We start from the raw sequence: 22,998 nt of genomic DNA, 5'->3' as shown, positions 1-22,998 counted from the left end.
AGGAAACAGAGTCGAAACCAGAAAAAAGGCAACGCAAAGATTCCCTTTTCCGAAGCTACCTTCGATTAGATTTATATGTGTAAAGTTACAGGTCATTAATTTTATTATTATTGAACGACCAAACAAGTATGTTGATGACTTTGTTCTCCTTTAAATTATCATCACTCCATTTCTCAGAGACTTGCGCACACAGAGTTTTCTCTTCTTTTTTATCATCCGAGTGTTTCTTCTATTTCAGGTAAACGAAAGAAGATTCGATCTAATCTTTTCTATATATCCAGATGGATTTTGAATAGTTTTCTTGTGAATTGAATGAAAAGTTTGTGTTTTTCCTTGTGGATTTGATCGATTGACTGTGAATATATATGATCACTTTATCCAGACTAATCTCGATTTGTCTTTTGCTTTCTGTGTTTAAAATCAGATTACTTGTTTTGATCATAATTCTTGATTCAGGTGAGAACAAAATATGGCGTTTGTGACCACTGCGGAAGTTTGTGACGCGAATCAAGAACTGATTCGTAGTGGCCAGCTCCGAGCTCTGCAACCCAATTTCCAGATTTACGGTCGTCGTCAAATATTTTCAGGTCCAGTAGTTACTGTCAAAGTATTTGAAGACAATGGCTTAATCCGTCACTTCCTCGAAGAAAAAGGTATTGTAATAATTCTTGCCAAAAATAGATTTCCATAAATACTGAAACTTTACTTGTAGAGATATGAGCTTCCAGAGGATCATTGACATGGTTTAGATTCAGTTCTGGTTTATTACTTACTTGTCAAATAGCTTCAATCGTTCTTTGCTTGAAACTATGTTTGCAAAAGGATAGTTTGTGATGAGAAAAAGGATCTGCTTTAGTTCATTGTATTTAGAATAAACCAGAGTGGCTCTGTATCTTTACATCAAGATTCAACAACTTTTTATTAGTGATGACAATGATGATGATGATATGTTGAGGGTGCAGGATGTTTAAAACATTACCAAGTTCTTGAACACTAGAGACTAAATAGATACCCGAGTCAATAAACCAATCTGTTCTCTGTAGCTTTCACATCAAAGGTTGATTAATGTTTAAAATGTTAAAACAGGGAATGGAAGAGTTCTTGTGGTGGACGGTGGAGGGAGTTTACGCTGTGCGATACTAGGAGGAAACCCAGTAGTACAAGCGCAGAACAACGGATGGGCAGGGATCATAGTGAACGGTTGCATCAGAGACGTTGATGAGATCAATGGTTGCGACATTGGAGTGAGAGCTTTAGCTTCTCATCCAATAAAGGCGAGTAAGAAAGGACTTGGTGAACAAAGAGTCCCTTTGAACATAGCAGGCACTCGGATATGCGATGGCGAATGGCTTTATGCAGATACTGATGGTATCCTTGTTTCTCAGATTGAATTATCCGTTTAAGTTTCACAAAAAAAAAGAATTATCCGTTTAAAGGACGCAAGTGATGTTGAATCTTGAAGCTACTACTTTTGTGCTTTGTGTTTTCTGTAATGGCTATCAGCCTATCAGAGTAAAAGTTAGCTTCTTTGAATGATTATTGAACTTTTGAATCTGTTTGAGTTTGTGGAGTTGACAAAAAAAAACATTTGCTATTGAATATTGATTGCATAAGAAATAAAAATTTAGAAAGCCAAAAGGCCTAATAGGCAAAGAGCCCAACATGGTAGTAATTAGAAGTAGTGGTAAAGCCCATTGTAGCCCAACAACATAACCCACGATTGTTTTGTGTTAATCAACGAGGAATAGGTCACAGAGAGAAGGTGTAAACGTCGCCGATTAAACTAGAAAACCCTAATCACTCCGGCTTCAGCTCTCTCTGTGTAATAATGGCGGCGGAGAGATCGTCCATCACTCTCGGAGGGAAAGGTTCTTCTTTCACTTCTTCCTCCGTTTACAAGGTTGCTTCCGGCGTCGCTAATGTACGAATTGACTCTTCTGCGATCGAGAGATTCTCCACTAGAAACCTTCCATCGATCAAAAGAAGCTCCTTTGGTATCCCTCAAGGTTTAACGAACGAAGAAACTCGAGCTTCTTTGGCTGTTCTCTTAAACAAGCTTATTTTGTCGACTTCTGGTCCTCCTTCTTCCTCCACCGCTCGTTCTGTTCTTCCGCTTAAGATTTTAGAGATTCTGAATTCGAAGGCTCAGAGTTTGGATTTGGGTGAGATTGATGTGACTGAAGGGGAAAACATTGTGTTGGAGAAGTCTTCTGCTCCGTTGATTGGACTCTGTTCTATTATAGATCACAAATCGACGACTCTTTCCCAGATTGTGGATTCTGTTGCTGCTTTGAGTTGTGAGGTTACAAAGGCTGATATAGCTTCGTTTAGCTTGTTGGATTCTGGAGATGGGAATAGTGATAAAGATGTGATTGGTGTTGCTGGTGATCTCAAGGTTTTGCTTAACGGGTATAAAGGTGTAGGGAAGTTAGAAATCGAAGAGATTTCGAAAATCCCTTGGATTCATGGGAAATTCAGGTATGTGGTGAAAAGTGTGCATTCTGATGCTAGGAGAGAATTGAATTCCGGTGTTAAAGGAGGCAAAACTGGGTCTGGAAACACTGGTATTGGTGAGGCTTTAGGGACAACATTGTTACCTTTGTTAACGGCGATTAAAAACTTGGGTGTGTGTTCGTTCCTTCGTGCTAAGCTTTGTTTCGAGAAGATTGGGAATGAGAATCTGAAGAATTGTTTGTCTGAAGTGTTCGAAAATAGCTATGTTGAGTTTGAGAAACTAAAGAATAGCTATAAGTTAGCTTATACTGCTCATTTGGAAGAGGATTACTGCAAATTTGCTCACGAACTGAATGAGTCTCTGGGTATTGTATGGAGAATTGTTGGTTTGGAGGCAGTTACTGCGTTTTTTCCTCTTGCTGGTGGAGAATTGTTTGTTCAGAAGAGCGGAGATGCGGACAAAGAAGAGTCGAAGAACGATAAGAAAAAAAAGAAGAATGAGAAAAAAACAGTTGTGGGGAAGGGGACAAGTGTAGTTATCCAGTTTATCAAAGATAGATTGGTGAGTAATGAGGCAGCAAGTGATGGTGACCAGATGCATTCATTGAAGCAAATCAAGCAATGGGTGGAGCAAATCTTAAATCTTTTCAACCCCGAGGGTCGTGGTTTTGATAGCTTCTTGGATAAAGTGAAAGAGATTGTAGAAAGTAATGAAAACAGGAGACTTCCCAAGCTTCCAAAGGTAAAATACAATCTCGTATATGGAGAATGTTTAGGCCCCAAATTAATTTCTGATTTGTTTGATTCTATGACAGGGAACTCGAGATTTCGCTAAAGAACAAATGGCAGTCCGAGAAAAAGCCTTTTCAATCATACAAAACGTTTTCAAGAGGCACGGTGCAACTGCACTTGATACTCCTGTTTTTGAATTGAGAGAGACCCTTATGGGAAAGTACGGAGAAGACTCAAAATTGGTTTATGATATTGCTGATCAGGTAAAACTCATCTTGGCTGCTGCAATATCATCAGTTTATTTGATGATTTGTTTGTCAAAATTTGTGCTCATGTGGATATATTATTTTCAGGGTGGAGAGCTTTGCTCTTTACGATATGATTTAACTGTTCCATTTGCACGGTATGTGGCTATGAATGGAATCACATCATTCAAAAGATACCAAATAGCAAAGGTGTACAGAAGGGATAATCCATCTAAAGGGAGATACAGAGAGTTTTATCAGTGTGATTTTGATATCGCTGGTTTGTTCGAACCAATGGGACCCGATTTTGAAATTGTCAAGATATTAACTGAACTCCTCGATGAATTGGAGATTGGAGATTATGAGGTAATAACTTAAGTTGAAAGTCTTAATCTTTCCTGGTTGGTTTTCTCTTTGGCTATGTTCTTAATTCTGGTATGTTTAAATAGGTGAAACTGAATCACCGCAAGTTGCTTGATGGAATGCTAGAGATATGTGGAGTACCACCTGAGAAATTCAGGACCATCTGTTCGAGTATCGACAAGTTAGACAAGCAGTCGTTTGAGCAAGTGAAGAAAGAAATGGTGGAGGAGAAGGGCTTGTCTTCAGAGATTGCAGACAGAATTGGCAACTTTGTTAAGGAGAAGGGAGCTCCTTTGGAGCTATTGTCTAAACTGAGACAAGAAGGGAGTGAGTTCTTAGATAACCAGTCATCAAGAGAAGCTCTGGATGAGTTGAGTATCATGTTTGAAGCTCTTGAAAGATCAAAGTGCAGTCACAGAATAGTCTTTGATCTAAGTCTAGCTAGAGGTCTTGATTACTACACGGGCGTCATCTTTGAAGCTGTTTGTATAGGAGCAGAGGTAAAATCCCGCATCTTGGCTTCTTGCAATTCAATTAGAGAAAGTGTATGGCCTTTGATTTCTTCTTTCTGCAGGTGGGATCAATTGGTGCTGGTGGGCGATACGATAACCTTATAGGAATGTTTGGAACAAAGCAAGTCCCTGCGGTTGGGATGAGCCTGGGAATCGAGAGAGTGTTTAACATAATGGAAGAGCTTAACGAGAAACAGAAACAAGTAACTTGCCAAACCCTTATGCTGTTTGTTGACCTTGTTTGAAAAGAATGGATTTTGAACGTTGTGTTTTTTTGCTATGAATTTAGGTGATTCGACCAACGGAGACACAGGTTTTGGTTAGTATAATGGTGGATAATAAACTAGCGGAAGCAGCAGGACTGGTAAGTCAGTTATGGGATGCTAAGATCAACGCAGAGTATCTAGTGAGTAAGAGGAAGGAAAAGCATTTCAATCGAGCAAAGGAATCAGGGATTCCTTGGATGGTGATGGTAGGAGAAAAGGAACTCAGTGGAGGTTTTGTGACATTGAAGAAGCTCGAGAAGGGAAGTGAAGAGAAAGAAGATCAAACATGTTCTAGAGATAGTTTCGTGGGAGAATTGTTGAAACTACTGAGTTGTTGAAAAGAGATGAAAGGTACACACTCGCTCCCTGGTTCGATGCCCAGAAAAAAGGAATCATACTGTGTTTTGCATTTTTTTACTCTTTTTTTTTGTGTCGTATGTTTGATATTGGTGTTTTGAATCTGATGGGAAAAGCATGACTTGTGATGATAAGAACTTATTAGAGATTTTGATGTTGATGAGGTTTTTCGTATTTGAATATTTAGAGTAGATGAATTTTGATTGATGATGTGAGATCATTAGTCGATAACCGACCCGGTTTGATTTGTTTCTTATATATGTAAATATGTAAACGCAAATATCAAAGTTACGTTTCTTTCAAAACAAATCCTTATCCCTGATTCTGATTCTGATCAAGGGACCCAACCAAAATAGTCGTTCCTATGTAAGCTAATCTGCGATCTTATAAGATTGAAATGAGGTGGAAAAATAGAAGAAGACCGAAAGAGAAAATGAAACACAACAGGTAAGGCTGTCTCGAAAAAAACAGAAATGTGATCTGCAGATCTCTCTGATTGCATTTGCCTGAGATGAGAAGAAGAAAGACGATACGTGTTGGTTTCTGTACCTCTCTGCCGACATGTGGTGGCTTCAAGTAACTTAAGGTCACTTCTGTATTCACATCTCACGTTTCCATTGACTATTGTCTACACTCTACACGTTTTCGCTGTAAAAAAGTACTTACATTTGATTAGGAAACAAATCAAACCGGATCAACATAAGTAGATTTACCATTCTCTGATCATTAATAGAAAATAATCAGTTGTTTCTTTCACCTAAAATTAGAAGAATTCACAGTGGTTAAGTTATTCTTTTTATATCAATAGCATAATTAAAATCATAGATTAAATCTGATAAAGAGTGGGATGATTGACTAATTGTGTGTGACCTGAATATGATTTGATGATCTAAAATAAATGATCTGTTATTGGATTTTTTATTTTCACAATTTAATAATTCTTCTTATTATATTCTAGTGGATGTCGGAAAATTATATAAGTGTAAGAAACGTCTTATCCAAGCCCATGTTAATTCTGCCAGCCTGAAACAAAAAAGAAAACAATATTCATAAAAACCGTTTATATTAAATTATTAATAAAAATAAAATAATGATTCATGAGAAAGAAAAAAATCTGATAACATATTTGGTTGTATTGTATAATTGTTTTTTTTTTGAGAGAGAGTGTGACCCATCTCCATTACTGTTTCTATCTCTCTCTTCTCTCTCTAGACACACAAAAGTAGAAAGACGAAGAAGAAGAAAGAACGGGTTTGTAGTTGGTGGTTGCGTTTCTTTCTCGTTTATATTCTTCTTTCTCTTTTTTTTTTTGTTTGTTTTCATCTTTCAATTCCTTTTTTTTGTTTATAATCTATCTATCTATCTACGCACGAACAGAAAAATCTCAAGCTCTTCTTCTCTTATTTCCCCCGATTTGAATCTGTTCTGAGATCCTCTTACCTTTTGATCCTGGTGAGTCTCTTTATCAGCTCGAATTTGAATTTGGGAATTTGATATAAAATAAAGTTTGATTCTTTTGTTTGAGTTTAATTTTTCTCAGTGATTCTTTTTTTGATTGGTTGCAGACGAAGAAGAGATTGCTGAGAAAGAAAGGGTTCTCATGATTCTCGTGTTTTGGGTCTCTTTCCCAATCACTGTTTTTGATGAATAAATAAAAATTACACTTTCCTTTTTTTCTTGTGTATGGTGGAAAAAGAAAATCTACGTAGATCTGTTCCTTTTTTTCTCATAAAACTCTTTTGGGTTTAATTTTGCTGTACAAATTAAATATTTGTTAGAAGAAAACGTTTTTTATTTTTCGTTTCAAGACTCGAAAAGGGTCAGAGCCAGAAGTCTCACCTTTACCTTTTCCTTGGTCAGCTTTGAAAGGCTTGATTTTTTAAAAATTTCTGTTTTTTTTTTGTTCATTCAATTTTGACGATTTGGGTTTAAAAATCACTGGGTGTGTGTGTGTATGTACTGGTAGTTGAAGAATTAGATTGATCAAAAAGGTTCTTGCAGAAAGTAGCTGGAACTAAATTTGAGGTTTGTTTCTTACAGACTGAATCAGCATCATTTGCTCTTTGTGGTGATCATTGGGATCTGAAAAGGGGTTTTGTCTTTTTACAGACATCTCTTTTGCATAGTTTGAATCATCATTGCTCTTTGCGGTGAGAATTGTGATCTAAAGGTTCAATCTTTCTCGCTGGAGGACCGTGGGAGTGATTGTTCCATTGTTGGTCTGGAGTGCCTTCTTAATATAATCAGGGCCCTTAGAATGGGGTCCTGTTTATCTGCAGAGAGCAGGAGCCCTAGACCGGGCTCTCCTTGCTCTCCTGCTTTCAGTGTGAGGAAGAGGAAGAACTCTAAGAAGCGACCTGGTTCTAGGAACTCTTCCTTTGATTACAGAAGAGAAGAACCGTTGAATCAGGTTCCGGGGCGCATGTTCTTGAATGGATCAAGTGAGGTTGCTTGTATCTTCACTCAACAAGGCAAGAAAGGGCCTAATCAAGATGCCATGGTTGTTTGGGAGGTTTGTTCCTTAAGTCTTCCCTTTTTTATTGTTTCTTCTTCACTGCTTTGATCTAACCAGTAAATGATTTAGAATCTTGATTTTTTACATCAAAGACTTCATCTTATAGTTTCACACTTATATTTAAAGCTGGTGTATATACTCTATGTACTGCAATCTGAAATATTGAAATCTATGTAGAATCACCAGACTATCTTTGTTTTAATACTGATCTATGCAAATGATTCTGATGGTTTCCTGTTTTTATGCTCAGGATTTTGGTTCGAGGACAGATACAATCTTCTGTGGAGTGTTTGATGGACATGGTCCATATGGTCATCTGGTTGCAAAGAGGGTTAGAGACAATCTTCCTCTCAAATTAAGTGCTTATTGGGAAGCAAAAGTACCAGTTGAAGGTGTTCTAAAGCCAATCACCACCGACACCGTTAATAATGCAACCAACATTAACAACCCTGAAGATGCTGCTGCTGCTGCTTTTGTATCTGCTGAAGAAGAACCTAGGACATCTGCTGACATGGAGGAGGAGAACACAGAATCCCAACCGGAATTGTTTCAAACGCTGAAAGAGTCGTTTCTTAAGGCTTTTAAAGTTATGGATAGAGAACTTAAATTCCATGGAAGTGTTGACTGTTTCTGCAGTGGGACAACAGCTGTAACCTTGATCAAGCAGGTATTGTCTCGGTTTGGTATGTATAAAGTTTAAGCCTTATTCACTGTTTCATAAATCTTTATTATGTATCCTCTGCAATATTGCAGGGTCAGTATCTCGTTGTTGGAAATGTTGGGGACTCTAGAGCTGTAATGGGTACAAGAGACAGTGAAAATGCTCTTGTCGCTGTTCAACTAACTGTGGATCTTAAGCCAAATCTCCCAGGTTTGATGATGCTTCCTTATGTGAAATGTATGATGTTGTCCTGTGGATGTATGATGGATCCATTAATCATGTTTATTGGGTTTTTTTAATTCCCTCAATTGAACTTGCAGCTGAGGCAGAGAGAATAAGAAAGTGTCGAGGACGGGTGTTTGCACTTAGAGATGAACCTGAAGTTTGTAGAGTTTGGCTGCCAAATTGTGACTCACCTGGACTTGCTATGGCACGTGCTTTTGGAGACTTTTGCCTTAAAGATTTTGGCCTAATCTCTGTGCCTGATGTATCTTTCCGTCGATTAACGGAAAAAGATGAGTTTATAGTGTTGGCTACAGATGGGGTAATTTCTCTCTCTCTTAGACACATATCTTTTGTATTTGTAATTTTTGCTCACATTTCTAATGTTATGTTTGTGTGATAGATTTGGGATGTTCTCTCAAATGAAGATGTAGTGGCGATTGTAGCTTCAGCTCCATCGCGCTCCTCTGCAGCTAGATCTTTAGTCGAGTCTGCAGTTAGAGCTTGGAGATACAAATACCCGACTTCCAAAGTCGATGACTGTGCCGCTGTTTGCTTGTATCTAGACTCCAACAACACAAACGCCATATCTACGGCTTCTTCCATCTCCAAACTGGAAGATGAAGAAGAAGAACTAAAAGCCGCAACTGAGGATGATGATGCATCAGGACCAAGCGGTCTAGGCCGTTCGAGTACTGTCAGGACGGGGAAAGAGATTGCTCTTGATGAAAGTGAAGCTGAGAAGCTGATAAAAGAAGCGGATAACTTGGATTCAGAACCTGGAACAGAGTATTCTGCACTAGAAGGTGTTGCGAGAGTTAATACACTTTTAAACTTACCAAGATTTGTGCCTGGAAAGTGAAAAGAGAAAGAAGAGTTGAAGTGGAAGAAGTTGAGAGGTGATAAATGATATCAAAATAAATCACCCAAGACAAGGTACTGTGTCTTTTTGTTCATTTGTTTTTCCGTTTCAACTTTCTTACATTGATCTCTATTCTTTTTTTGAGTCATAATTCATTGGTTTTGGAACCTAAATTTTTGTCAGTTTTGTCTTTTATTGTCTTTCTCTCTTGTTGATGTTTATGCTGTTTTTTGGTCTTGTCAGTAAAGAAGAGTGAAAAACATCACATGATGTAATAATGGCTTGTGTCTGTAATTCTGTGATTCCCCTCGGGCTTAATTTTGTCAGTCTGTTGGGAAAATTTCCTGTTTTTATCTTTTCAAAAAGCTCCAATTCCAAGTACAGAATTTGTCTCAATCCCTCTCTTTCTCGATCATGAAAGTGGCAAAAAATATTCAACAAATGGGAATCAGATCCTTTAATGGTAACAACTAACAACAGTAGGAATATACTTTGTCCCAAGAGGGTTTTATCTGAAACTATAAAGCAATGTTACAGAAGAAAGGAATTACGAAAGAAACAAGTGTAAGAAGTTTTGTAATAGCTAAAGAAGACGACCATGAAAGGTTGTGTGCACCAACAGTGTAGATTGCTCCAGTTTCTTCATCCTTAACTTGTATTCCTCCTGAGCCTGTGTGATTCAGTATTTCATTACAGTCAAAACACCTAATGCTTCAAATCTCATAGAAGTTGTGGCAATGAAGACAAATATAGGATTTGTAATGCTTACAGTTGTGATTGGTCCATCCAATGACTTGGTTTTCGATATCGTAGACAACTAACTTGTTAGAGAGGGCCATGTCTGCGCAGCGTAACAAATCAAGGCTCAAAATTTTCAGCAATTTCAGGATGAAAGTCATTTTTCAAAGAGATATGTACCTCCAAGAATTGTTAATGATGCTCCTCCTTTAGTCTGCAATCCACCGTTTTGCCAGCCAAAACACCATGTGTCTTCCTATAATCAGTTTTTATGTCAGAACAAGAAAACAAGAACACGAACTCAGAACAGGAACAAGACTTACTCGAACTTGGAATAGATATTCCTGAGGATAAACCGCCAATGAAACAGACTTGTCAAACTGAAAAGTGACAGTTGGGAACCGATCTAATCTGTGAATTTGACAGAAAGTTTCAGCGGGTCAAAACATTAAACATCGGAGACTAGGTGCATTCCATCAGATTCAGCTAAGTCCAACTCCATTTCAATTCCAAGAGCAAAAACTAGTACATTTCCAGCAAATGACAGTACCATTTCAAACATTCTCGTGAACACTAAACACCGAGAATGACAAGGCAATGAGTTAGATTCTTACTTGTCTATATAATGGAAACAAGTAAACGAATCTTGAACTGTATGCAAATTAAGCTCCTGATGTGAAGCCAAAATCTGACAAACCCCAAGGGTAAAAAAAACAAAGTGTTAAGAACTTTATAGACGAAGACAGAAAGAAATTCACAAGTAACAGAAATAGTATTCACCTGATTCATTAACGGGTTATAAACAGCATCAGGAAGATACACCAGAGTTGTACCACTATCAATAATAACTCCTTTGTCATCTCCCGAATCAAAAGCATCCGAAGAAAGTTGTAAAACTGAATTACCAACTTCAATTGCATTGAGGTTGACACTATAGTGAGCTCTGTAAAATAGTTACAAACCAGTGTAAGAAATTCAAAACTTTTTGACAAGGAACAGAAATAGAAGAGCTTTAAGAGAAGGCATTCACTTACGATTTAGAGAGCATAGGAGTAGTCTTTACTTTCGGTGACACGACCTCTCCAATGGCGAATATACCGCCTCCATTGTTATTATCCAAACAATGTGCAAAAGACCTTTTGACCTTTCCTTGTGAAGCTAGCTGTGATATAAACGATGAATTCGATTGTCCAAATCCCATTATCCCATCAACCGCAGCTTGAGATTCTCCGAGCTGACCAGACTGTTTAGACCCACATCTATATAAGAACCACAAAAAGAATGCTTCAGAGATTTGCAAGCCACAACAAGCTATAAATTCGTAGAAGAATAACGCTGTTTTTTCCTTAAACTAACCCGAAGATAATAGTTCCGTTGGTGGAACCAGTTTGACGATTTCCAGTAACTAAATCCAAATGTACAACATCTCTCACCAAGTATCCATTAGTTGAGCTCCCATCTCCATACAGAATAACATATTGACAAGTAGAACCTGAGTGACACTCAGATCTTTGGTTAACGTAAGAGCAAAAGTTGTCACTGCACGAAACAGATTTTGCAGTGGACGAAGCATCGGCATCATAAGGTGTCAGCTCCACCTGAAAGATAATGAAACTATGAAACTAAAACATAATGTAACTTAAAGTTCTGTTCTCTTTGGAGGGATAAAATTGATGGTATATACCAGATCACTCTTCCTAGGACATCTAATGCAACCAGCACAATTCACCCACAAGATATCACTTCCTGTATCAACTTGCACATGAAAGTCTCTTGATGGAGTTCCGAGTCCAATTTTAGCGAAGTATAAACTGAAATTACAAACACAAAGAACAAGAATCAACATTTTAACATAGGAGACACAAGAAGACGATCATTTCTTAGTCTAAGAACAATGAGTCAAGAACCAATCAAAGAGTTGAGAATCTCAATAGATTCAAAAGCTAAAAGGTTTGCTTTTTCTTCAGATTCCACATTCATAGAAAACAAAAATTCCGACTTTTTGTTAAAAAAATTCCCAAATTACAGGTTCTGGTTAATGGCGATTCGAACCCAATAGACTCAGGCTGGCTATCGCCGCCGAGAGGAAGATCGATGGCGGAGAGGAGTCTTGAGTGACGGTGGACGTCGTGAGCTCTGAGAGCTCCAAGATCTTTTTCTCTTTTTCCGGCGAACTTGCTTCGAACTTGAAATACCAAATTATCCGGAGCCGTCGCCGCCGTCGATAACTGCAGCTCAATCAGCAACGCCGCCGACAGTAAAATCGGCAACAAGAACCACTGTCTCCGCCTGAGATCCATTACCGGAGATATCCCTAAGTAAATTAGTTGAGAGACCCAAAGAAAGTGAAGAGAAAGAAGCAAAAGAAAGAAAAGTATAGTTTGGCGGTGGAGTAAGATTTAGGCCAAGAAAAAGAAGAAGAAAAATTGCTACTTTCCCAATAAAAAAAATTAAACAACATTCGAAATTAACTTTAAGACCGGCTAAAAAAATTCTATGTATAAAAAATAAGTAAAGAAAAAAAAAAAAAGATTCGAGAATGTAATCGCTTAAAGAAGAAAACGGAAATAACTGCTTGCTTACACTTTGGCGGCAATTGTTCAGTACGTTATTTTCACTTGTATAACCTTCATTTTTCACATGAATATGCTTTGTGATACATTATTAGGCTCATTTTTACCGTGTAATGTAGATTTTTTCTATAAAAAGAATCGACTTTAGATGAATGATTAGTGTTAAAATCATCCGTTTTCAAAAATAGTTGGATTTAAAACTGTTTGATCACTATGAGAGTTTTCCTTAAAACCAAAACTATTAATCAAAAAAAAAAAAAAAAAAAACTATTAATCACTGAACTATCATGCATGTTGTTGGTATTTTAGTCTAAAATAGTTATATTTATGGAAAATAAAAGAATTCATGTTTGTCTCATCATTTTGAGGGACCGAAGCGTAATTTCTTAGTAAAAACATAAATATCAATCTTAATTCCTCAAGAATTCTACACCTCCCGTTCATCTATCACGAAAACATAGAATTACCATAACTACCCCCGAATATTCTTGTTCATTCGAGGATAATACCGTCTTTTCTGCTATAAAATCCATCACACAAAAATAAATATTTTGCTCAGTCCGTTGAGACCTCACACACACACTCTCTCTTTTCGAAAATTTTGCGTCATCGTCACTCTGTTGAATTCCCCATACAATGCCTCTCTCTCTCCGTCTTTCTCCTTCTCCGACGGCTTTAGCTCCGACCACCGGAGGATTTGGTCCATCGCGGAAACAGTGCCGGATTCCTTACTCCGGCGTCGCGACGACGAAGATTGGTTTCTGTTCTTTGGATAATGGGAAAAGAGGAGATTCATCTGTGGTTAGATGTAGCTTAGAGACCGTGAATGTCAGTGTTGGTCAGGTGACGGAGGTCGATAAGGACACGTTCTGGCCCATCGTTAAAGCCGCCGGTGAAAAGATTGTCGTACTTGACATGTACACTCAATGGTATCTATCTCCTCTGCTTCTATGACTCTCTAGGTTTCAAAATCTCTGATTGTATATAGCTAGAACTTAATTGATTTGATTGTTGCGATTGATCATAGAGCCGAATCGATGAATCAATGGCGTTGCGATGTCGAATACTTAGGTTTTCGATTGATCATAGGAAGGAAGAATTTTATGTCTTATGTTTATACCTTCTTCAATTGGATACCTGTTTTTTTTTTTCCTTCTGATTTTTGTGTTAGTTCTTCCTCAATAGTGTGTAGAATTTTCAAGTTCTGAAACATATATAGTTCGGATTCGGTGGCGTATACAAATGATTAGCTGAGATATTGGTTCGTCTTTGCATTTTCATTGTATACTAGCCGGGAAGTCGCATAGAATTCCTAATGAATGTTTAGTTTCTGATGGTTTTGATCTTTGAGACTGTTCAAAGTTTCCTTGGCTAATTGGCTTTCAATCTTCTCAATGAGATTCTTCTGCACATGTGGTTCATTTAGATTCCATAGTGAATGTTTTAAATCCATGAACAAAAAGATGCTCTCTTTTACCTTATGCAGGTGTGGTCCATGTAAAGTGATTGCTCCTAAATACAAAGCTTTATCAGAGAAGTACGAGGACGTTGTGTTTCTAAAGCTTGACTGCAATCCAGATAACCGGGTTTGTGTTCTGCTCTTTATCTCTCGATTTGGTTACTCGGTTTTCTGTATTGTTGTTGTTGCTAAGCCATTAAAAACTTTGAGACTCTTTTTGTTGGTGCAGCCATTGGCAAAGGAGCTAGGAATAAGAGTGGTTCCAACTTTCAAGATATTGAAGGACAACAAGGTCGTCAAGGAAGTGACCGGTGCGAAATACGATGATCTGGTTGCAGCGATTGAAACAGCGAGGTCTGTTGGTTCGGGATAAACCAATCCCATTATATGTCTTTACCATAACTGGTTGTATGTAATGGAAAATCTGACTGATGTTATCCCTATAGCTGATGAGGAAACGTCAATAAGAGATTATGTTGTATGTGTAAATGTTTCAAGAAATATGATCAAGATAAAGATTAATGTTTATTAATCATATCTTTAATTAGGTTTGAGTTGATTTGGTCTCAAGGATGTTGTAGTTGAAATTTTGGATTTGGTTTGGAAGAGTCGGTGCGTTATGCACTTTAGTGAAATTAACATGGTTTTATTTAAAAAGCATTTTAATTTCTTAAAGTTTAAATACTAAATTTATTTTAAATTTGAGTGTAATCAAAAGAATTTTAGTTAAAATCATTATTATTCTTTTAAAATTAGTTTAAGTGTTAAATGTATATTACGTGAATATATGCCAAACTTCGAACATCAAAACTTACGGACAAACTAAGGATCGGATGCCTAGGCGCGGTCAGTTTTCAACGTTTTAAAAATTGAACACTTAAACTAATTTTTTAAAAGTAATAGTGGAATTAACATGATTTTAGTTCAAAAAATATTAATTTTAAGTGTTAAATTTGATTTAAATTTTAGTCAAAATCATTATTTATTTTTAAAATGAGTTTAAGTGTTAAATCTTATATTACGTGAAAACATGCCGAACTTCGAACACCAAATCTTACGGACCAACTAAGGACAGGATGCCTAGGCGCGGTTAGTTTTCGACGTTTTTAAAATTTAACACTTAAACTTATTTTTATAAAGTAATAATGAAATTAACATGGTATTGGTTAAAAGCATAATTTTCTTAAAGTTTAAGTGTTAAATTTGTTTGAAATTTTAGTCAAAATCATAATTAATTTTTAAAAATAAATTTAAGTGTTCAATCTATATTACATGAAAACATGCCGAACTTTGAACACCAAAACTTACAAACCAACTAAAGTTGATTTCTTTAGGAGATCATAAGAGACCCATTCATGCTCAACAATGTCATTCTAGTGTTTGCAAACAAACAAGACATGGTAAAAGTTACATAGCTCTAGCTTTGATTATTTGATATTTCAATGTACGTTGAAACTGGCTGCATCTTCCGCCGAGAGCAACACAGGCAGGCTTGGAACAAGAAAGGCCAAGATATCTCTAAAGAAAAACCGAAAGCTACATATGATGAAGGAAGATGATGATATCTCTTTGCCTATCAATGGAAAATACAACGAATAAGATGACGAAGATATTGAATCTCTGCTTCTACCAAAGAGATTTGGTAACTCAAACTCTTTCTTTGCTTTGACTTCAGGTGGTCTAGTACGACGTTTTTGAAGGTAGTTGAAGTCAACTCTTTAAACAGAAAAGGCAATTCAAAGACCAAATCCACTGTTCATGCCTATAAATAAATATTGTTTGTCCATTATTAACCTAAAATCATATTAGCTTCACAGACAACAAATATAGGAGGAATCATATTAGAAATCTGAGGGCTTTCTTGCCGTAGTTTGCCATTGTTTAAGAGAATATAGGAGGAACTCGAGAACTAGCACTTGTCTTATAGAAAACATTCTCACCATAAAGCATCAACGGTGGGATTCTTTATGAAACTCAAGTGCTATTTTGATAGGTAGCTAGTCAAACGACGAGAGAAAATAGTTCATTAACCAACAAAATCTATGCTTCAGTCATGTTTGAAAAAAAAACACTAGAAAAGCTTGTCAAGTCCTAAAAAGTAAAAAGTTGATTGAATGATCTTGATATATTCTACAAATAAATCGAGAAATGCTTATCGATCTGTCCACAAACCCTGAGGCCCTCTGATATATGAAGTACAATCTAAATCAATATCGTAAGCAGAACTAATGAAAAGACATGGCCATCAATAAAAGATTTACTCCACAGAATGGTAAGATTGCTTACTCCACAAAGAAACAAGATCCTTTTATTTGCTGATGGAAGTAAAAAAAAAAAGATGCACCGTGTTTGTAGCTTATACCTTTAAATCTGTGTACGTAACAAGGAAAAAAGCTACCACTATAAAATGCAACCCATAGATTAATTTAGTCCACAGGATCCATGACAGAACCAAACAAAAACTAAACACGTATACAGACTTTGCATGATCGAAAATTAGATAGGTTGGCTCTTTTTCGCCTCTGCTTTTTTCACAAAGTTATAGTATAACATAAAAACGGGCCTACGTTGCGTTATCGTTTCTCAGCCTATACTGTTGGGCCCATGTTTCATTTCTCTGGGCCCTGGTGTCATCGAGAATCTATGTGTAAAACCAAAAAGGTAAAATTCTAAATTTTAAGGTGTTCGATGATACTTGACATGATACTTGAATGTTCGATGATACAAAGTAAACTGAAATGCCCAAATCATTATAGTCAAGCCTACCAAATCCACTGATCATGTCCATAACCATAATACTTGAATTTTCTTCCTTTTATTAAACATATATCCTCTTTAGCAAAAGGCTTGATTTACGGATACAAAAGCTTCATCATAATTAGGATTTATTAGAAGCAGATTAGGATTTATTAAAAGCTTCATCATAATTAGGATTTATTGCTGCTTCTTCCTCCTCGATTTCTGAAAACAAAAGATAAAAATGATGAAATAATAGGACTGGTCACAATGTCATTCCAAGTGCTTCTTGATTATGTTTTTACCCGTTCCATCTTCTTCTCAAGTATCGGTCGGTCGATGACAAATTTAATTCGAGAATCGGTCGATGACAAATTTAAGAGGATAATTAATTCGAGAATCGGTCGATGACAAATTTAAGAGGATAAAATCTCTCCATACCTAAGCCATATCCCACAGCCACTCCTACACCTCGACTTACCAACCATATAGCCATTTCTCTTGGAAGGGAATCTACAATTTCTCTTGGAAGGGAATCTACAATTACATACAAAAACATATCAAAGATTTTTTGTTTCCCCTCCGAATACAAATACATCGAAGCCCCACGCTCGCCAATTAGATAGCGGAAACCTTACCATTGCTGCTTTCAGGTGTTGAACAGAAATTACGGCGAGCCCCCATCGATCTCCCTCCACGCATATTCATTATTATTTTTCGATTTACCAGCGACATGACTGATCTCATATTCGGCGGCATCATCGGAAATTAGGGTTTGCTCCTTTTCGTCTCTGACTTATTCAGCAAGGGATAAGAAAAAAAACCTCAAGGTCTTTAATAAACTATAGCCAGATTTTAATATATTTTATTATGCTCTTTTATCCGTCTTTACTCATGGGCCCTGATCCGATTTGTTTCGGTTTTACTGTTGGGTCACCGGGTAATTTCGGTTCAATCATATGCTATTTCTGTAGATGAGACATAATTTGTTTTACTTTTCTGCAAAACAATATTCCTTTTTTGATATTTATGTATGGGAAGCAGAACTTGAAATATCCATTTCATTTAACCTGAGAACAAGGCATTGTTGCCGAAATTTGCCATTGTTGAAGAGAATTATGGGAGGACCTTGAGAACTAGCACAAGTCTTATAGAAATCATTCTCACCATAATAAAAGCATCAACAGTGGGGTTCTTCATGAAACTCAAGTGATTTTTTCACAGTAACATTTACCATACACCATTACACACATTACATAGTAGACAAGTGTGTTTGACGGATTCTTTTCATAACATGGAACTTAGAATGAGACCTGAATTCCCAACAAAGCCATTAGCTGTGACACAAACTCTGGGTGTCCAGGCCATGCTGCGCCAGTTACCAGATTTCCGTCAGTGAAGCATCGGTGGATTGGATCTGGTTCTAACCAAGTTCCTCCTCCCAGTACCACGTTCAGTTTCACGGCTGGATAAGCAGTGCATTTCCTTCCCTGCACCAGCCAGTGATCAGGTCACATAGAGTAAATTCCTCAAACTACTTGTAGTGGCAAGAAAAAGGAGGACACAGATAAATACATTGGGGCTACGAAGGAACAATACTGACCTTGAGGACACCAGCAGCAGCTAAGATCTGTTGTCCGTGGCAAATAGACGCAACTGGTTTCTCAGAATTCATGAACTCTTTAACTATGTTAAGGACATGTTCGTTCAAGGCCAGATATTCTGGTGCTCTGCCTCCAGGAACGACCAGAGCATCATAACTCGAGGAAACTAGGCCATCAAAGTTAGTAGTTAAAGCAAAAGTGTGGCCTGGTTTCTCACTGTAAGTTTGGTCACCCTCAAAGTCATGGATTGCAGTTGGGCAGCGATCACCAGCCTTCTTCTCTGGACAAACCGCATCAACTTGACATCCCAAAGCTTGAAGGGACTGGAAAGGGACTTTGACTTCATAGTCTTCCATATAATCCTGCAAAAGTAAAAATAACCAAAACTGTGATGTTGAAGAGACCCGAGTGTGTAGTTCATTAACCAACAAAACCTGAACAAAGAAACAAAATCCTTTTATTCAGCAGAATAGTAAGATTGCTTACCCCACAAAGAAACAAGATACTTTTATTTGCTCCAGTTATTTTACCGCCCAGAGCCTTGACAAAAAGCTGGATAAATTCAGGATGACCCTCATATGTAGCTGCAGTAATCAAACTACCATCAACAACACAAACATCCGGTGTTATCGGTTCGACCCACTTAGCACCTGCAGCAATAAGGGCAGGTCCAACAGTTGCATAAGCTGTGCACTTTCGACCATTGACTGTGTCTGCAGCTGCCAATATCAACTGCCCATGGCAAATAGAGGCAATGGGCTTGCCAGATCTTGAAAACTCTTTAACCAGCTCAACAACAGATGCAGTCAATGCCAGGTATTCTGGAGCACGTCCTCCTGGTATAACCAATCCATCATACTTGCTAAGGTCAACTTCATCAAAAGTTGCATTGAGAGTGAAATTGTGACCTCGTGACTCAGAATAGGTCTGCAAATGCTCTAACAAATACATCAGAAACTTGTCTACAATACATATAACATCTAATTCGAAGCTCAATTGAAATGAAGCATTTCTAAATCTAGTTTCAATGGATCGTATATAAATAGATCGAGATCGAGATCGAGAGAGAGGGAGAAACCTGGTGGCCACAGAAATCGTGAACGGCGGTGGGGCAAGAGTCGCCAGCTTTCTTTCCGGGACAGACGGTGTGGATGGAGACTCCGAAAGCTTGCAAAGCTTGGAACGGGACCATTACCTGGGAGAATAAGCCACACACATAAGTAATCAGCTGATGTATATATAAGAACAAGGAAGAAATGGGATTAAGAAAGAGGCAAAGAAACAGAAGCAGAGGAAGAAGATGACCTCGTAGTCTTCCATGTAGTCACCGCACAAGATCAAAACAGTTCTCGAGTTCGCCATTTTTCAGCGAGAGAGAGAGAGAGAGAGAGAGATTCTGGTTGAACGTGTTTTGAATTTGGAGAGATAATGACTCTGACCGGAGCGAGCGGGTCACGGCGACGTTTGGGGAGCACATGTGTCGTGTGGTCTCATCAATTTCACACGTATGCGAGAATTAAAAAAAAAAAAGAAAAAAGGAAATTAAAAATCCGTGAACGGCAGGATTCGAACCTGCGCGGGCAGAGCCCACATGATTTCTAGTCATGCCCGATAACCACTCCGGCACGTCCACTTGTCTGTATATATTATCTATTAAACCTAGATATTCGTAAATTATTTGAGAGAGGAGAATTTCACACGAACAATAGATGTAAAAAAATTGAAAGCACAGATGTGTAAGAAAGCTGCCAGCTAAATTATCTAAGTACTAAAAAAAAGTAAGTTTATAACCCAAATCGATCGAAAGGGGACAAAACCAAAACAATGGGTATGAATCTGATGACCAATAATTGATTTTTGCTAGACTTCAAGCCTCTGAGACAGAGTATATCTGGTTCCATATTGGAATCTAATACCAAGCCATTTGCGATATCTCCAAGTTCTTTCTTTCTTTCTCTAAATCACATTGCCGATATGAACAACTGAATTCTTGCCTGTCCTCGTTCCTTCTCCTCTGGTCCATCAAGATCTCCAATGTTGTCGTGATATTCCTGTTAAGGGTTTATGTTAGCAAATGCAAGTGAGCAACCACAAGAGAGTTTTCATTACAAACTTATGTTTCACAGTCCTTAGAACTAAGTCTGATGGTTTCAGTGAATCAAATTGTTCAAATGTTTTATCCATATCAAGTCAAGTCACTAATTAATTGGTGTGTAGACTAGGAAAGAGAAAGATAACCTGAAGAATCTGCTTGACATCGGTTTTACTAAGCTTCTGTTGCTTCAGTAGCAGCTCGATCCGCCCTCTCATCCCAGAATGCCTACATCAAGTATTGATTACAAATTAGTATGTCTGAAGCGAAACCTCAGGAAAGTATCTTTTTGGTGGGTGCTCCTAAGGGTGTGACTTACTCAGAACACCAAATATGGCCCAGGATGACAGCAACAAGCTGCAATTTCAGAGAAAACGTTATTCAAGATTAAGAACAACTAGAAAAAGAAGATAAAATCAAGTTTAGAGGCCTATATAAGTCTGTAATGTAGCATATGTACACATATGAGGCACATTTCCCAAACGAACATGAAACTGGACAAAATTAAACTTAGTCGAACCTGAAGACTATAGAGCCCTGATTCTAGCTTCCGGTTATATTTCTCATCTTCATCCAACTGGAAAGTAAAACAGTGAAATCAGTTCATAAACAGATTAAAGCTCAGAATGAAAACATCAAAATATGAAAACTGAAAATGATAAAGTGAAAATTACCTCAAGGTCATCAAGCTCAAGCTGGTCTAACCTCTCCGCCTCTGATCTAACCCTATCAGAGTATCTGCCAAGTGCAAACAATAATGAGAGAGGAAACACAACTTTGAGGTAACTGCCTCACCATAGCTTTCACCATATAGAAGCCCTGGCTTTTTTAATCAAAATGCTTAAGATGGTGTACTATTGAAGAGAAACAGAATATTACCTCATGTATAATTCCATGAGCCGGTCAATCTTCTCAAACTCATTCTCCACAAACTTACTTAATAAACGATCTCTCCTAGAACCCCTTAAAATCCCAGCTGAGATATACAGCCAACAGCCAAGAAAACCAAAGAATTAAAATCAGGAACATGCAAGGAAAACACAGTTACTTTTACATAAACATATGACTTGCCTTCTTACCAAATAATGACGCAATAAGGGAAATAACCCGCTCCTCTAGCTCCTCTTTATACCGCTCCCTTTTGATCCTCTTGTTTAGCGGAATCTAAACATTCAAAGAACTAAACAAAATCAAAATGCAAGTATGCCTCAGAATCGACTCTTTCACATTACTTTGATCTACTACGCAAGCATTTTCAAACAAAAGATACAGACTTCAATACCCAATAAGCCCACTAGAGAGTTTACAAATATGGTAAGAAGAAAACGGGATTGAAAAACTTGCCTTACCCATGAAAGCAGCAAATGCTGTTTTCAGTCCCATAACATCCACAAACCTCTCACAAGCTGGTGGATAATTGGTCATGGCGAAGTCTAGAGCTCGAATTGCAGACCCGTAAGCATATTTCTTCTGCTTCATGATAATAATCATCAGCTCAACACCTTCCGCATTCACAAACCTCTCCTTGTTCTCCAATGGCATCAAGAGGCAACACAAACAATCAAATAGATTCTCTAACATCTCTTCCTCATCAGGAGTTTTAGGATCCTTCGACTTATACATCGCCACACCTTCAAGCACAGCATCTACACCATTCATCTGACCTAGCCGTTTCTGATTCGCCGTGCTGTTTTGCAGCAGAATTGCAAGAATCTCAGACGCGTACTGCTTGATCCCTTCGAATTCCCTCACCTTAATCTTCGTCAGAAGCCACCGCAATAGTTTCGTCCGTTCACACACCAATTCAGCAACAGCCGGCTTTACTTCCACCAAATTCTCAATCACTGTCAAAGTTGCGTATATAGCCGTAGCTTCGTCTGGGTCTGCCTCAGACAAACGATTCATATTCTGAACCAAGAGCTCGAGCACATTGTTTTCAACCAGTGCGTCGACTAACACACGCGCCGGCTCATCGTTATCCTCTAATGCATCTTCGTCAGTCAGATCCTGAAGAAGCTGAACAACATCGTTGGCGATGTCGGAGTTATCATGGGAGAGGAGGTTAACAATCGAAGGAACCGAATTGGAAGCAACAAGGTCAGGGTAAAGCTCCGGAGCTCCAGCGAGAACCTTTAGCTTCTGAAGATCGTCGTGTAGGTCAACCTCTGAGTCAGCGAACTTTTCTGGATTCTCCACATACTTGAGACGAGCAGCTATGTTGTCCCTAAGACGCCGCTCGAAGGAGAGGACAAGCTTTTTTAGGGTTTTAAGATCAAGCGCTTCTACTGCATGATGCGAAGACTTCTCAAGTGCTTCAAGGAGAGAAAGATCTACACTGCTAGCTTCGTAAGAATCTGAGCCTCGATACGCCGGCGGCGGCGAGCCATGTCCGGCGTCGATTGCTTTCCGTTTTCTGGTCTGATTTGAGACTTCCATGGCTATACTCTCTCTCTTTCCGTCTCAGACTAAGATTTTTGGTTTAAGGGCTGAAATAGTCTGAATTTTAATTTGGGCTTTTTATTAATGAATAGTCAATGTCATTGGAGGCCCAATAATATAACGGTGTTCTTTAGTAGGAGAGAGATTTAAGCACTTAAAATTTAAATC

At 38.0% G+C, this 22,998-nt stretch overlaps 7 protein-coding genes, 1 long non-coding RNA gene and 1 other non-coding gene across 9 annotated transcripts; 4 read left to right on the top strand and 5 right to left on the bottom strand.

Annotated features, from left to right (window-relative positions):
* The first annotated feature begins 68 nt into the window (after positions 1-68).
* Positions 69-1,599, top strand: LOC9320404 (putative 4-hydroxy-4-methyl-2-oxoglutarate aldolase 1). The gene is made up of 4 exons (XM_021033673.1): positions 69-238; positions 457-653; positions 1,087-1,403; positions 1,435-1,599. The coding sequence occupies exons 2-3, from the start codon at positions 470-472 to the stop codon at positions 1,401-1,403; spliced, it is 501 nt and encodes a 166-aa protein (XP_020889332.1). The 5' UTR covers positions 69-238; positions 457-469; the 3' UTR covers positions 1,435-1,599.
* Positions 1,600-1,756: 157 nt separating this feature from the next.
* Positions 1,757-5,149, top strand: LOC9320403 (histidine--tRNA ligase, cytoplasmic). Its single transcript, XM_021033666.1, has 6 exons — positions 1,757-3,196; positions 3,270-3,449; positions 3,540-3,797; positions 3,881-4,294; positions 4,369-4,509; positions 4,596-5,149. Exons 1-6 carry the CDS (start codon positions 1,829-1,831, stop codon positions 4,908-4,910), a joined length of 2,676 nt encoding a protein of 891 aa, XP_020889325.1. The 5' UTR covers positions 1,757-1,828; the 3' UTR covers positions 4,911-5,149.
* A 952-nt stretch (positions 5,150-6,101) lies between these two features.
* On the top strand, positions 6,102-9,570 carry LOC9318318 (probable protein phosphatase 2C 33). The gene is made up of 7 exons (XM_021033669.1): positions 6,102-6,381; positions 6,495-6,954; positions 7,039-7,441; positions 7,695-8,111; positions 8,198-8,315; positions 8,426-8,649; positions 8,731-9,570. Exons 3-7 carry the CDS (start codon positions 7,187-7,189, stop codon positions 9,187-9,189), a joined length of 1,473 nt encoding a protein of 490 aa, XP_020889328.1. The 5' UTR covers positions 6,102-6,381; positions 6,495-6,954; positions 7,039-7,186; the 3' UTR covers positions 9,190-9,570.
* A 5-nt stretch (positions 9,571-9,575) lies between these two features.
* On the bottom strand, positions 9,576-12,556 carry LOC9320402 (aspartic proteinase-like protein 2). The gene is made up of 10 exons (XM_021033670.1): positions 11,980-12,556; positions 11,612-11,738; positions 11,284-11,525; positions 10,962-11,186; positions 10,708-10,870; positions 10,542-10,615; positions 10,251-10,338; positions 10,108-10,183; positions 9,959-10,030; positions 9,576-9,859 (listed from the first exon to the last, which is right to left on the bottom strand). The coding sequence occupies exons 1-10, from the start codon at positions 12,225-12,227 to the stop codon at positions 9,708-9,710; spliced, it is 1,467 nt and encodes a 488-aa protein (XP_020889329.1). The 5' UTR covers positions 12,228-12,556; the 3' UTR covers positions 9,576-9,707.
* A 508-nt stretch (positions 12,557-13,064) lies between these two features.
* LOC9318317 (thioredoxin F1, chloroplastic) lies at positions 13,065-14,513 on the top strand. Its single transcript, XM_021033672.1, has 3 exons — positions 13,065-13,429; positions 13,987-14,086; positions 14,189-14,513. Exons 1-3 carry the CDS (start codon positions 13,137-13,139, stop codon positions 14,330-14,332), a joined length of 537 nt encoding a protein of 178 aa, XP_020889331.1. The 5' UTR covers positions 13,065-13,136; the 3' UTR covers positions 14,333-14,513.
* A 2,088-nt stretch (positions 14,514-16,601) lies between these two features.
* On the bottom strand, positions 16,602-17,327 carry LOC110230234. Its single transcript, XR_002333348.1, has 2 exons — positions 17,001-17,327; positions 16,602-16,920 (listed from the first exon to the last, which is right to left on the bottom strand). It is a non-coding gene; the product is annotated as an uncharacterized LOC110230234 (long non-coding RNA).
* Positions 17,328-17,814: 487 nt separating this feature from the next.
* On the bottom strand, positions 17,815-19,752 carry LOC9318316 (protein DJ-1 homolog D). Its single transcript, XM_002882203.2, has 5 exons — positions 19,605-19,752; positions 19,378-19,494; positions 18,786-19,226; positions 18,299-18,661; positions 17,815-18,185 (listed from the first exon to the last, which is right to left on the bottom strand). The coding sequence occupies exons 1-5, from the start codon at positions 19,659-19,661 to the stop codon at positions 17,997-17,999; spliced, it is 1,167 nt and encodes a 388-aa protein (XP_002882249.1). The 5' UTR covers positions 19,662-19,752; the 3' UTR covers positions 17,815-17,996.
* Positions 19,753-19,850: 98 nt separating this feature from the next.
* TRNAS-AGA lies at positions 19,851-19,932 on the bottom strand. The gene has a single exon. It is a non-coding gene; the product is annotated as a tRNA-Ser (tRNA).
* Positions 19,933-20,019: 87 nt separating this feature from the next.
* LOC9320401 (beta-catenin-like protein 1) lies at positions 20,020-22,866 on the bottom strand. Its single transcript, XM_021032407.1, has 8 exons — positions 21,736-22,866; positions 21,471-21,555; positions 21,271-21,367; positions 21,066-21,129; positions 20,912-20,968; positions 20,711-20,748; positions 20,538-20,619; positions 20,020-20,350 (listed from the first exon to the last, which is right to left on the bottom strand). The coding sequence occupies exons 1-8, from the start codon at positions 22,825-22,827 to the stop codon at positions 20,261-20,263; spliced, it is 1,605 nt and encodes a 534-aa protein (XP_020888066.1). The 5' UTR covers positions 22,828-22,866; the 3' UTR covers positions 20,020-20,260.
* Positions 22,867-22,998: the final 132 nt, after the last annotated feature.

The sequence above is a fragment of the Arabidopsis lyrata genome (assembly GCF_000004255.2).
Source record: "Arabidopsis lyrata subsp. lyrata unplaced genomic scaffold ARALYscaffold_3, whole genome shotgun sequence".
NCBI lineage: Eukaryota > Viridiplantae > Streptophyta > Magnoliopsida > Brassicales > Brassicaceae > Arabidopsis > Arabidopsis lyrata.
Note: the sequence above shows the minus strand (reverse complement) of the source record. Positions and strands in the feature narration are given on the sequence as shown.

Coding starts and splice junctions, on each gene's coding strand:
- LOC9320403 (XM_021033666.1), top strand. CDS start 1,829: ATGGCGGCGGAGAGATCGTCCATCACTCTCGGAGGGAAAGGTTCTTCT. Junction 3,450..3,539: donor TTTATGATATTGCTGATCAG/GTAAAACTCATC, acceptor TATTATTTTCAG/GGTGGAGAGCTTTGCTCTTT. Junction 4,510..4,595: donor TTAACGAGAAACAGAAACAA/GTAACTTGCCAA, acceptor CTATGAATTTAG/GTGATTCGACCAACGGAGAC.
- LOC9318318 (XM_021033669.1), top strand. CDS start 7,187: ATGGGGTCCTGTTTATCTGCAGAGAGCAGGAGCCCTAGACCGGGCTCT. Junction 7,442..7,694: donor ATGCCATGGTTGTTTGGGAG/GTTTGTTCCTTA, acceptor TTTTATGCTCAG/GATTTTGGTTCGAGGACAGA. Junction 8,316..8,425: donor TCTTAAGCCAAATCTCCCAG/GTTTGATGATGC, acceptor TTGAACTTGCAG/CTGAGGCAGAGAGAATAAGA.
- LOC9318316 (XM_002882203.2), bottom strand. CDS start 19,661: ATGGCGAACTCGAGAACTGTTTTGATCTTGTGCGGTGACTACATGGAA. Junction 19,227..19,377: donor ACGATTTCTGTGGCCACCAG/GTTTCTCCCTCT, acceptor GAGCATTTGCAG/ACCTATTCTGAGTCACGAGG. Junction 18,186..18,298: donor CTGCTGCTGGTGTCCTCAAG/GTCAGTATTGTT, acceptor TGGCTGGTGCAG/GGAAGGAAATGCACTGCTTA.
- LOC9318317 (XM_021033672.1), top strand. CDS start 13,137: ATGCCTCTCTCTCTCCGTCTTTCTCCTTCTCCGACGGCTTTAGCTCCG. Junction 13,430..13,986: donor CTTGACATGTACACTCAATG/GTATCTATCTCC, acceptor TACCTTATGCAG/GTGTGGTCCATGTAAAGTGA. Junction 14,087..14,188: donor ACTGCAATCCAGATAACCGG/GTTTGTGTTCTG, acceptor TTGTTGGTGCAG/CCATTGGCAAAGGAGCTAGG.
- LOC9320401 (XM_021032407.1), bottom strand. CDS start 22,827: ATGGAAGTCTCAAATCAGACCAGAAAACGGAAAGCAATCGACGCCGGA. Junction 21,368..21,470: donor CCTTATTGCGTCATTATTTG/GTAAGAAGGCAA, acceptor TGTATATCTCAG/CTGGGATTTTAAGGGGTTCT. Junction 21,130..21,270: donor CTCATGGAATTATACATGAG/GTAATATTCTGT, acceptor TGCACTTGGCAG/ATACTCTGATAGGGTTAGAT.
- LOC9320402 (XM_021033670.1), bottom strand. CDS start 12,227: ATGGATCTCAGGCGGAGACAGTGGTTCTTGTTGCCGATTTTACTGTCG. Junction 10,871..10,961: donor ACTCCTATGCTCTCTAAATC/GTAAGTGAATGC, acceptor ACTATTTTACAG/AGCTCACTATAGTGTCAACC. Junction 10,184..10,250: donor AATATCTATTCCAAGTTCGA/GTAAGTCTTGTT, acceptor AACTGATTATAG/GAAGACACATGGTGTTTTGG.
- LOC9320404 (XM_021033673.1), top strand. CDS start 470: ATGGCGTTTGTGACCACTGCGGAAGTTTGTGACGCGAATCAAGAACTG. Junction 654..1,086: donor TCACTTCCTCGAAGAAAAAG/GTATTGTAATAA, acceptor ATGTTAAAACAG/GGAATGGAAGAGTTCTTGTG.